This window comes from Palaemon carinicauda, chromosome 1 (assembly GCF_036898095.1).
Source record: "Palaemon carinicauda isolate YSFRI2023 chromosome 1, ASM3689809v2, whole genome shotgun sequence".
Lineage (NCBI taxonomy): Eukaryota > Metazoa > Arthropoda > Malacostraca > Decapoda > Palaemonidae > Palaemon > Palaemon carinicauda.
Window position 1 is genome coordinate 256920353 of NC_090725.1, and position 13445 is coordinate 256933797.

The following is a 13445-nucleotide window of genomic DNA, read 5'->3' on the forward strand; positions in this document are numbered from 1 at the left end:
TACTTCGCGGATTTTCACCTATCGCGGCCGCGACTGGAACCTATCTACCGCGATAAACGAGGGTTCACTGTTAAAGAACATGTTAACACCATGTCTACCTTCTCGCCGATCGTCCGTCTCCGGCGTAGCAAATCCTACACCTGCGTTGGCCTGTCTCTAAGGTAAAGTGGCAATAAAACACATTTTTTATTTATTATTTCTTTATAATTATCTTTTTTACATGCTTCTTACATATTATGCAGTAATGTTATTGTTATGTGTAATTATGTGTAGCCATTTATTAAGGATTTATTATGGGTTTTTAGGCTGAGGAACGAATTAAATGAATTACCATGTATTCTTATGGGAAAATTCGTTTCTACATCCGAACATTTTCTACATCCGAAGTTGGTTCTGGAACGGATTAAATTCGTATGTAGAGGTACCACTGTATTCCCAAAGTGTGAGCGGCGAGACGAGATTCGACTACTGTATTGTTTGGTCAACCCTGTCATCACTTCACTGTAGTCAGCAATTTGGAAGTAAGCCCTGGCTCAACGAAGAGCGCCTGCCTGCAGCGATAAGGGGACTGTCCTATTTTAACCAAGATGTCATCATCTTAAGCAGTGGAGTCAGCATATTTTGAGAAACTGAGCCTGAGGGATATCCTTGTTTATGAAATATGTCATCATGGAAGAACACGTGCTGCCCTTTTGCTACAACTTAACACGTGGTCCAGATTGCATCAGAAATTTCTTCTAGAAGCTTCCATGGCATGATCGAAGGGCGTTTTTGAGGAGGACAATCGAGACGCAGAATTGTTAAAAATGACGCATTCTATGGAAATGACCACTGCCCACTGTAATTAACTCTGCCCATACATGGATATATAAACTTAAAGAAGAGATTGTCCAATAGAGATAGGACAGGACATAAGACAAGAGAGGAAACACAGGTATGTCCAATGCAGATGAGAACAAAGTCCTGACGAGATAAGAGGCAGAGAAGACCAGAAGTCTGATAGAGCCTATTTCCAACCTTCCCTTCAGACAACAAAAGCCTATATCAAAAATCCTGTTATGGCCGAGAAGAAGAGATAAAGTGAAGCATCCAGCCCTCCCTGCTTGTGACGAGAAGTAGCCAACACTGCCTGGAGCCTGGTCTTAGTTCAGCACTATCATCGAATTCTTGAAGACTTCAGATTAGGAGACATCACAGAAAGGTTGGCAGCAAGATGCCAACCTTTCTGTGACGTCTTCAAATCCAGTCATCTTGCCAGTTTCATCAGAACTTCAGCCGTCCTTCTGCAATGTTCTCAAGCCTGAATTTTCTGTACCAGTATTGTCTCAGCAGCTGCAGAAAACTATTCCTTAAGTATTTCTACCTTACTGACTGTTCCCCTTTCCTATCAATGTTTTGATTGATTTGATTTGTCAGTTAAAGTAACCGAAGAAGTAACATTGGTTTTATTCATAAGTTTGTGAATAAACGTGTTGTGTTTTTGTGCGAGTTTCTTTTTATAATCATTCGCCATGTTTTATTTGGATGTTGTCAAACAATTTTATTTTAATTATTAAAAGAACCTGTAAGGATTTTAAGATCGTAACAATTACCACCTACGGCTCAAAGGAAAGGGGGGCGATGGGAGAGAGAGTGGTAGAAACTTCCAAGGTTTTGTTAACAGGTCAGAAAGTCAGTAGCTTCAATGATGTTACCATGATGAATATAAAGTAAGGGTCATTGATATGTTTCATTACCACGAAGGTTCATCTTATCAAATCAGCAATAATTATACTAGTAGTGAGTAGTGGTTATTGAAGTTTAACTTATCATAAATAATGTATATGCAGAAATTAATCATATACACAATTTACACATTACTGGTATTCCTCTACACAGGCCTGTTTATATCTAATAATGGAACAGGATGTTAAAATTTCTTATATCTAAGCTTTAAGATTAAGATCATAATTAAATATTTTTAGGTCATTATAAATTTACATGACTAAAGTTGATAAACAAAGCATGCAATTCCCTATAAATGTGTAAGGCTTACATCCTATACTCACATGCCCCAAAGATGGACCACGAGGAATAATTGTGACTTTATGAAGAGGATGAGAATCTTTTGTATAGAATGCAACCAAGGCATGACCCCCTTCATGGAAAGCCGTGATGAGATTAGCTTCCTCATCCGGTATCCTAGACTTCTTTTCAGGGCCTGTAAAAAATAATTTACCAACAGACTAGTAAAGGCAAGTACTGTACAGTGAATATGAGTAAATAATTGAATGTTAAATTAAAATATTAAATAATAATTGGAAAGCAACCAATATAAGCACACTTTCCTCCAAAATTCAGTACAGCATGGGTTTCCCAAAACATCCAGCTACATAGTTTATGAAAATTATAAATGTTTTAAACCACATCTTAAAGAGAGATAAATAATGTGGATTAAACCACAAAACATACCCATAAGAACCTTATCTCTCGCAGCTTCCAAGTGTTTCATAGACACTGAATCAACCTGATCAGCAGCAGCTCTTAATGCAGCTTGGTTAGTTACATTCTTGATGTCAGCCCCTGCAAAATATAAGCTTGTTACAATGAACTTTATAAACAAAGTCTTGTATTTATATTTTAATTTCGTAAACTTTTGGTCTAAGAAGATTGGCTACTCTGCCCTTACCTGGTTTATCTGCAGAGTTAATATTTGTTAAACAAATTGTTTAACCTTGTATTTCTCTTTCTATTTGATTTCCTTGTGTCTTATATTACTTTATTTATCTTATACAGTACACTTATCTGTCGTCGTCATATTCCAATCCTCCCCCAAAGGTTGGGGAATTCCACAGATAATAGGCCACCTGAACTTTACAGTTTTAGCAAAAGGCAACTGGAAAGAAATTTATATAAAAGTTTATGCAGTATGTTCATCTGTATAAAATCGGTATAGGTTAAAATCAATAGAAAGAATATAGTGGAAAATACTAAGTAAAAGGGAATAAGGATAAACTGCAAAAATGCATGAATAACACATAGGAAAATGAGATCAACTGATGAATAACAGTATGACCTCAAAGCAGAACTTTTTAACTAGCCTTATTCCAGCATACTGATAACATAGAAACTGTTTTTAGCTCTATAACTAGCAACAAAATCCTTGAAAGGAGCAGTTACTGTATTATACAGTGAGAGCAAATCTTAACAATCATCATGTATTGTAGTTAGCCTACACAATATAACAATGTATAAAGTTTTCTATCAAGACAAATTTGTCTTTCAACAAAAAATTAAATTTATAACAAAAAAAGAGAGAGAGAGAGAGAGAGAGAGAGAGAGAGAGAGAGAGAGAGAGAGAGAGAGAGAGAGAGAGAGAGAGAGAGAGAGAGAGTGAGTGAGTGAGTGAGTGTGTGTGTGTGTGTGTGTGTGTGTGTGTGTGAATCAATATCAATCACATCTCAAAGGAAAGGACCTTGCCTGGTAAATACTCGCAGAACCCGCGATCTTAGAAAATCCTTTCATTCACGTAGAAAGGCTACAAATGACCTTGGCTCTAAGATGTTCTGCCTCAGAATCCATATTCCAAACAGCACTAACCCACTAGGAAACAAATGGAACATCTCTCAGGGTCCCAAGCCCTGCCACAAACAGCAGAAAATTCACAATGCATCCGACAATACTCGTGACCCAATCTAGGCCTAATCAGGATATAACATCCTACTCGGATGCGTTAATCTTCATTTCATACATCTTAATAATGCAGTTATGCAACATGTGCACTTCAGAGTCCAACAAACAGAAAATGGAGGTAGGGGCATGTTGATAAAGTGGCTATGTGGGCGAAAACTGGAATAATGGTTCTTTATAACACGCCATACACGACGTCACGTGGTAGACGAGTGCAGATTCAGAGGTGCTGTGGAAAGTTCTGTGTCTCAACTTGCAGGTCTCCCCTATACTCACAAGTCTGTGCTCTGCATGTTGATACACTGGCATTAGAGCAGAGGAACAATATTTCTTTGGTAATCAGGTTGTATTAGATTCCCTGCTCTAACCTTAAACAGGAAAGACCTTGGAAACCACACAGCACCTCCCCAAAAATAAGTTTTTCCTTTGTCGAAACTCATCAATTCTTCCAATTTATTTTCTAAAAATATGTCCTTCAATTTTCCAATGATTTCGTCATGTGCACTCACCCGAAACTTTAGTGTGAACTCTCAATCATTCCTAAGATATATGTACCTGCATATCCAAACAGACATGATACATTACTGTACTATATAGGGTTTGCAGTACTAAAAAAAGTAACAATTATACCTTTTAACTAAGGATCATGACTTAATCAATCTAAAATTACTTACCAGTAAAACCAGTTGTGCCTCTTGATAATACCTTTCGATCAACATCATCACCAATTTTCACTTTGCCCAGGTAATATTCAAATATTTCTTCGCGCCCTGCCAGGTCAGGTATTGGGACCTATAAATATTTCATATAATCATATTAGTGCATTAATGACCTAAAATATGTATTATGCACACAAGACAAACACTATATTTTGTATTTTTAATACAAATTAAAACAATTACTCCATTTACTCTAGTGTATGACAAAAACACAGATCATAGCTACATAAGCTATGGATATCTTCATATGCCAGGTATTTTTCTAAATATTGTAATTGAGAAATATAGATACTGAAAATGATCATAAATCCACAATAAGAAATGACATGCAATAGTTGGATACATATTCTTGGAAATGACAAAGCAAATAAGACAACAGAAATATGAAGAGCTGCTATAAAATCATATGCTTACATACCTGGACTTCTACATCAAACCTTCCTGGACGGAGAAGAGCCTTATCTAAGTCATCCCTTCTGTTTGTGGCACCTAATACTATAACACCTTCATTTTTGTGAAACCCATCCATTTCAGCTAAAAGCTGATTGATTGTCTGATTGGCATATGGATGGAGTACAGAATTTGAGCGTTTGGCACCAACTGAATCTATTTCATCAATGAATATTACACACGGGGCTCTCATTTTTGCGGCACCTACAAATGAAGATGAAACCAAATTAAACAGAATAGGATAGAAAAGTATCCCCATTCAAGGCTATTAACCTGTCTCCAAAAAAATTAAAAGTACAGATATTCCGTTACCATACAACTTGGAAAAATTTTGGTACATGATAATATTACACTTACGAAATAGGTCTCGAACCCTTCGTGCACCCTGGCCAACAAGAATCTCGTCAAACTCTGGTCCAGCCGCATGAAAGAAAGGTACACCAGCTTCACCAGCAACAGCACGAGCAAGAAGAGTCTTGCCAGTTCCTGGAGGACCAACTAACAGAACACCTTTTGGGAGCTCTGCTCCAAGGGATGTAAACTTATCAGGATTTCTTAAGAATTCAACTATTTCTTGAAGTTCTTGCTTTGCCTCTTCAACCTAACCAATAAAAGAAATCAAAATTAATTTTTCTGTATTTCCTGTCAAAACTTGCATGACAATGCAGAAAATATTCTAAGACTAACAAAATAAACCATAGCTAAAGACAGTATTAAAATAGTTAGAAATAAAATCATATACTATACAGTACAGTATCTTTAAATTTCTTTAATGACAATAGTAGGCTTAGAGGAATTTTCCTTCAGAATGCAAAAGACTTCAGTTACGGTAGTTGAAATCCAGTACAAAATTATACTACACGAAAAGGAGATAACGATGGTGTTTTTAATTCACATCATGAAATTTCTATAAATTTTACTATCAAGACATTCAAGGATATTAAAAGTGTAATAAAAAAAACTTTACACTCACCCCCCTAACATCTTCAAATGAAACTGTGATATCTTCTGGGTGTACTTCATTTCCATTGCCGACATTCATTCTAAACATTGATCCTCCAAGACCACCTATAAAACATCACAATAGTGTAAATATAATTTTCCATGTTATATTATTTGAATCTTTTATTCAAATACAATAAAAAATCGTTATCATAGGAAAAAGGCACCAATTAGATACAATGGTGAATATGGGTTAATTTCAATTCTAAGCACAAAAAAGCCTGAATTTGACAGATATGAAGACAAGAATTGCCACTGAATTTTATCTTTCTCCGTGGCTAAATGGCAAGTCACAATTCATGCCAGCTTCCTAGACCGGGATTCGATTCCCAGCCGGGCAGAAGCTATTGTCTTTTGACATATTTATTTATTTATTTATTTATTTATATATATATACAGTATATATATTATATATATATATATATATATATATATATATATATATACATGTGCATATATATATATACATGTGTATGTATATACATGTGTATGTATATATATATATATATATATATATATATATATATATATATATATATATATATATATATATATATATATATATATATGTATGCATATATATAATATATATATATATATATATATATATATATATATATATATATATATATATATATATATATATATATATATATATATATATATATATATATATATATATATATATATATATATATATATATATATATATATATATATATATATATATATATATATATGTGCATATATATACATGTGTATATATATATATATATATATATATATATATATATATATATATATATATATATATATATATACACACACACACAGTATATATATCGTAACCGGATAATTATTCGAAAACCAACAGGTGTTTGAATTAACAATTGTTAAAAAAAAAAAAACTATAAACAGTTTTTCAAATATTTATTTTGGAAACACTCATTTTGTTTTCGTTATAATATAAAAAATTAGTACTAAAGGATATATAAAAAAGGACACACTAAAATGTGTCATAAATTCATTTCTAAGTAAAACATGATAAAATCAGTTTAATTAAATCACAATATCAAGAGATGGGGTCTCCCTGTCTAACTCATTTCTCAATCAAAGATTTTCTCACTAACTTTATGTAGTTTTAGGATTGCTTTACTTCCAGTATAGATATCTTCAAGTGTTCTAACATATGATTCACATACTCCTTGTCTTTGGAGGGTTTTAAATACCGCTGAAGTTTTAACAGAATCAAAAGCTTTCTCAAAGTCTATACAGTAAATGCCATACACAAAGGTTTGTCATCTCTACTAATTTTTCCACAAGCTGGTTAATTACATGGATATGAGCAGTTTTTGAATCATCATCATCATCTCGCCTACTCCTATTGACACAAAGGGCCTCACCTAGATTTTGCCAGTTGTCTCTATCTTGAGCTTTTAACTCAATACTTCTCCATTCATCATCTCCTACTTTGCACTTCATAGTCCTTAGCCATGTAGGCCTGGGTCTTCCAACTCTTCTAGTGCCTCGTGGAGCCCAGCTGAACTTTTGGTGAACTAATCTCTCTTGGGGAGTGCAAAGAGCATGCCAAAACCATCTCAATCTACCCCTCATCATGATCTTGTCCACATATAGCACTCAAGTAATCTCTTTTAGTCTTATTTCTAATCCTGTCCTGCCATTTGAATACCCACTACTAAATCCTGCCTGTTCTCTTGGTTGATTAGATTCTAGCTTATATTCTATTCGGCCTAATATGATCTTTGTAAATATTTCCTATTTGGCCTAATATGATCTTTGTAAATATTTGTATATCATTGAGACTAAACAGGGAAAATTTTTTTTTCAGGTCTTTTGTCTCCTTTTTTGTAAATTAGTATACAGAGAAAATATTTTTCAGGTCCTTTGTCTCCCTTTTTGTAAATTAGTATGCTGATAAAAGTTTTTTCCATGCAGTAGATATAGAGCATTCTTAAAGGCATTTTGTAGAAGTTTGGTGAGTTTTATTACTATAAAATCTCCATCTATTGTTAGGCCATCTCCAGCTTCTTTGCCTATTCTCATGCCTTCTAATATTTTCTTTACTTCTCCTACTGTTACCTTTGGTGCAGGCTCAGCTATTTAATTATTTATATTGGCATAATTATTTCTTGTATCACTACTGTAAAGCATTTATAGAAATCCTCTGCAATTGTTATCACTCCATCTTTTTTGTTGATAATTTCATTTCCATGTTTTAAAGCAAACATCTGTTAGCCTCCTGTTCCAAGTCTTCTTTTCATCAATTTGATGCTTCTTACTTTCTTTAGCATTTCCTCATTTTTGTCTGATTATATTTATGAATATTTTGGGTTTTTAGTTTGTTTATTGTTTTGGATATTTCTGCTAAATCTATTTCATCTCTCTTTGATTTTACACTCATTTCCAATCTTTTCTTTATTAGGTTTTTTGGTCTTTTCTCAGTTTTGATTGATCTTGCTCAGGAACTTTACCACCAATCTCACGCTGATTCAAATACAAATTTTGTTAAATTACTGTTTATTTCTTCTTTACTTGCTTCCATTTCATCATGTAGCTCATAGTACCTATTTTGTATTGAACTAAACTCATCCGATCTTTCTCTTATGCCGTTTTTATTCTTAAAATTACTTTTTCTCTTCTTTCCTTAGATCTAGACAAATTTTTCTTCTCACCATTCTATGGTCGCATGACTTCAACTTACAACTTTAATTAAATATGACAAATTCGAAGATAATTTGTATTTTTCCTAACCATACAAACCTTAGCTATTTACAAAGGGTTATTACTTTTAGCGTAGCTGAAATGGCGAGCCATTAGAATTTAACGAGGGTGTATTACCCCCGCGCTAGTTAGCGGGGGGGTAGGGGAGTGGTAGCTAGCTACCCCTCCTCCCCCTCACACACAGGTGAATACTCACTTTCACTTAGAGGTAGGACTTGTCTTGGGGGACAGGGCTGGCGGGCAAATATGTGTAAATAGCTAAGGTTTGTATGGTTAGGAAAAATACAAATTATCTTCGAATTTGTCATTTGTTCCGTAACCGAAATACAAACCACGCTATTTACAAAGGGTGACTTATCCCTTAGGAAGGGTGGAAAGTCCCCAGCCATACTGGCTTTGGCTTTACCCGGGGACTCAGAATCCGAGTGAGTCGCACTCGAGAAAAGGAGTCCCTGCACCTCACAAGTTCCTTGCACCGCAAGGAACCATGTGGCCTACGTAAGCTTGTGTGTGAAGGAAGAAGTGTGACCCGTCCTAGGCAGTTGACCTGGAGTTCCAGAAGGAACTCTGGGTTAGGACGTTCCCAATACCACCTCGTCAGGGTATGGGGGACGCGACAGTATTGACTCAATACTCGGAACACAAGGAAGCATGGTTTACCTGCAGAGGTTCGAGGTCAGCTATGCAGAGACCAGGATGCTGCTTCCCCGTAGAGGGGATGATGAAGAAAGAAGTAAGGGCCAGACATACTTCTTTCGTTCATGCAGACTAAAACCTGATAACAATGCCCTCAACCTTCTGCTACCTGTCCAAAAAGGAGCCTGAGGTTAGACCAGCTGTTGTGTAGCCACCACAGAGCGATAGAAAACGTATCGAGACTCCTGTGGGTCACGCCCTGCAGGAAGCGGGCTGCGAAGGTCATCAGACGCTTCCAGACTCCAGCTTGTAGCACCTGCGTCACAGAGTAGTATTACTCGAAGGCGAGGGACGTTGCGATGTATCCAACATCGTGCTGTAGGGCGACGTGACGGGGGAGGGTCTGAAGACAGGTCGAGATGAATGTCCTTGAGTCCGGGCTGAAGAGGTATACTGGTGACTCTCCCCCCATGTCCTCCTTGTGTTCCCAAATCGGCTGCAACTGAGGCCAAACTGCAGCTGTTCCCAGCGCTAACCTCTCGATTCCTGTACTGGCAAGAAAGAGAAGGTCTTGGGACATCAGACACAGAATGGAGACTCAAAATCTTGAATGAATCGGACCGAAGGGTCGGGACCCTCAGATTCTGAGTCTAGCCAACAACTCAGGAGCGAGCCTGAATGTTGCCTTCCCCTCTTCCTTAGAAAGGGGGGGAGTAGTAAGAGACCAAGAAGATTGCTTACACACTGGCCGTGGCCAGAGTGAGCAGAAGACCCAAGGCGGAATACAATCCGAGGCCTGTCATAAAAGGGTCTTGAGAAGATCTCTTAAAGGACTAAAAGTCCGAGCCATGCTCCAAGTTGGAGGTCTTCCTCCGACTAGGGCAGGGACGATCGTAGCTTCGCATGAGCGAGGATAGATCCAGCGGGCAGGAAAAAGTTATTCCTTTAAGCCTGAAGGTCAGGGAAAGGCTGAGCGACAGGCTTCATTGCCAAGAGCGGAAAGGAGTTTCCTCCCGCCGAAAGGCAATAAGACCGTTATTGCTGGAGAAGAGGCCTCACGGGAAGAGGTATATCTCCCACGGCACCAACCACCTTAGACTCTTCACTTTGCCTGGGAGACCCCTGTGGATGACTATCGCAGATGACGCGACCTCCGTACCGCGACTGTAGCGGGTTGTCTCTTCTAGAGGAGGAAGCGTAGTGTCTCCAGGCATGAAGCCGAAGCGACGCCCCGGTTCGGGAGAGATGTCGCAGTGTGGTTGCTTGAGTAGTCTGCGCCGTGGGAGAAGCTCTCCCGGGAGTTCCGTCAGGGGAAGCAGAGGGTCCAGAAACCGTTCTGCGCATAGTCCCAGTGGAGCTCTCCCATTGAAAGGTTGACAAACAACCTGGTTTTGTTGAGACCCATTGTCCGCAGACAAAAAGGAGGGAAGACGCAGGCGTCGAAGTTGTCCCACCATCACCGGAATGCATCTTGCCAGAGTCTCGGGGTCTGAGACTGGGGGGAAAACTAGCGGAAGCTTGAGGTTCCAAGCTGTCGCGATCAGGTCCCCCAGACCAGCACTTGCTGGTTACCCAAGGTCAAAGGCCCTTAGGTACACTCTCTCTATGAGGCTCTGCTCGGATAGTCTGAGAGAAACATTCCCCTGCCTGGAATGAGAGAGCCGATGGTGGAATTGAGAGAATCTCAATCATCCCGGTATCTCTACTGCAAGATGTGAAGGTGTGAAAATGCGTCCCCTGCTGGTTAGAATGAAGTCGACACGCAACGGGGCGACTTGGCAGGAGCGGTAGGATCTGAAGAGGGGCCAGACTAAGGCCCTTAAGCCTGCCTGAATGATGGAGAGGTATCCTTCAGGTCTCGACCATAGGCCTGGACCGGAACATGCCCCCCCCCCCCCCTTTCCTTTGACGAGTCCGAGAACCGCATCAAGAATGTGGGGAAAGGACGAGAATATCCACTACCATCAAGAGGCTCCATAGGTCAACACCCATTGCAGGTTTAATAGTTCCGCTGGTCCCATAGGGCCAGGGAGTCCGGTTAAATATTGCCTGAAGCCACCGGAACTTGGATCGCCCCACATGGAACTTATCCTGAGGCGACCGTTCGGACTATAAACGGGTCAATGAGGAAAGAAGAACTAGGAAACGTTCCAAGGTAGGGCTGAAAACTCTGCTTGACTGAGAACAGGTACTGCGACTCTCCTCAGTCTTGCCACAGTCAACCGAAAGGAAGGCTCGGAGGATGTGGTAACAGAATCTGGCGTCCCCAGGTGGTCACCCATCCAAGTACCGACGTTGCTTAACCTCGCTGGACGGACGAGAAGCGGGGTTTCCAACGTGGTAAGGCGGTTGACTCAATATCATGGCCAGATACTTCAGATGTTGAGGCAGAGGAAGAGAAGGCTCCAAGCAAAATACCATGAGCCCACACTCATGGTCAGCATTCGGAAGCTTTTCCCGGCGCTGAAGAAGGTCGAAACCCGAGCCTACCGGAGTTGACCAGCCCTCCAAACAGCAGAGGAGGCGGAAGTCTGCACCTGAGCGGCCAAGAGGAAGGCAGGGAGAGTTCTCTGGGGAAACAAACCTGCTATGCCACGGCGGGATAACCACACTGCATCATAAGCAGGAATACTTGCAGTTTAGGCTGAATTCGACGAGCACCCTGGAAGATGGATGGAATGGAAACTGAAAGTACCCGTCCTTCCGATCCAGGGTTAAAGGAGTCCTGTCGCCTCGTTACCAGTCTGATCGATTCTGCTGGTCTACGCTGGCCGAAGTTTGTTCGACAAACTTGATCAGGGCTGAGAGGTCGACTATGGACATCCCCTCTCAGATCCTTCCTTACAAGAAAGGATCGACTGAGGGGGCCGGGGGTGAAGCCGTCGATGATCCTAAGGAAGACCTTCGCCTAAGGTATGGATCATTCTGCCCAACCGGGCAACTCTGCTGATGCTATGGCATAGAGGTTCAGAGACACTGAATTCGCTGACAGAGACGGCAGGCGCGATATCCTTGGCTACTCACAGAGATTGTGCGGGAATGGGCATCGGGAAGCTGTCATTCGGATGAGTAACCTTAAGCATCCTCCCAGCGAAAAAAAAAAAAACCTGCAATCCTAGAGTTCGTGAACTCCTTTTAGGACTATGCCCCCCCGGGGGAGTCTTCCGTGCCATCTGTTCCTGACAGGAGGAAACTGCAATTGGACACCTTGTCCCAGTTGTCGTAGCCGATAACTTAGGCCGACGTGGTTGAAAGAAAAGGGAGCTGGAGCCCTGCAGAGTCTGGAAGAAAGCGCCTTGGAGGAGTGAAACCGGAAGTCGATTTACTCAGCACAGCAGATGTTTAAGTCTCTGTCCTTGGGCAAAGACAAAACTCTTCTCAAGGATGGAAGGGTGTCTGAGGTCGTTGACCTCCACAGATGAGACACCCGAAGGAAGCCTTCAGTCAGTGCGTCCAGATGGTACAACATCGAGCTTGTCCGCAAGTAGATACTTAACGACGAAAGGCCAAGGTGCCTGAGCTCGAGAGGAGGAAAGTACCCTTGATCTTCCTGTAGCTTCCTTGAACCAAACCTCGGGCCGTAACCGAGGAGGGAAAGAACCTGGTAAGCTCCCAGAGGAAGAGGTAAGCAGTCACCCCTTGTCCGATGGAGAAATCTTCAACGGAAAGACCCCCCGCCAAAAATTTTCCAGGGCGGGAGAAGGAGAGAGTACTCGTGCAGGAGAGGGGACCCTCGAGACCGACCTCTTGGGAACCAACTTCGCCCTGGGGGAAGTCACCACGAAGTCCACTCCTCTCTTTCTCTTCAGCGTAGGAGAGACAGCCGCTGGTTTGTTACCCTGGCCGGTGAGTGCTGGTTTCATAACCCTCATTAACGCCCGTGCCAGCGGATCAAACCATGTCTGCTGCTCCAAGGACACAGAGTCCGAAATCCTCGCTAAGGTGAAAGGGATCGGGGGTGCGATGGTGATCAGCATCTGCAAGAGGGCGATCGTTCAGGGTTGTGCGATGAGGAGCAGCATGCGAAAGCGGGCAATCGTTCAGAGTTGTGCGATGGCGAGCAGCATGCGCAGGTGAATGATCGCGTGAAAGGGTGCGATGGTGATCAGCATCTGCAAGAGGGCGATCGTTCAGGGTTGTGCGATGAGGAGCAGCATGCGAAAGCGGGCAATCGTTCAGGGTTGTGCGATGGCGAGCAGCATGCGCAGGTGAATGATCGCGTGAAAG

The 13445-nt window shown here is 40.7% G+C and overlaps 1 protein-coding gene across 1 annotated transcript in view; it reads right to left on the minus strand.

Annotated features, from left to right (window-relative positions):
• Window positions 1-13445, minus strand: part of LOC137655373 (ATP-dependent zinc metalloprotease YME1L-like) — a 135896-nt gene that overhangs the window by 34995 nt on the left and 87456 nt on the right. The window contains exons 7-12 of the mRNA XM_068389266.1: window positions 5812-5906; window positions 5196-5439; window positions 4807-5042; window positions 4344-4461; window positions 2452-2562; window positions 2049-2200 (exon numbers count right to left, since the gene is read on the minus strand). Of these exons, the coding sequence (XP_068245367.1) occupies window positions 2049-2200; window positions 2452-2562; window positions 4344-4461; window positions 4807-5042; window positions 5196-5439; window positions 5812-5906 (956 nt within the window). The remainder of the gene's footprint in view (window positions 1-2048; window positions 2201-2451; window positions 2563-4343; window positions 4462-4806; window positions 5043-5195; window positions 5440-5811; window positions 5907-13445) is intronic.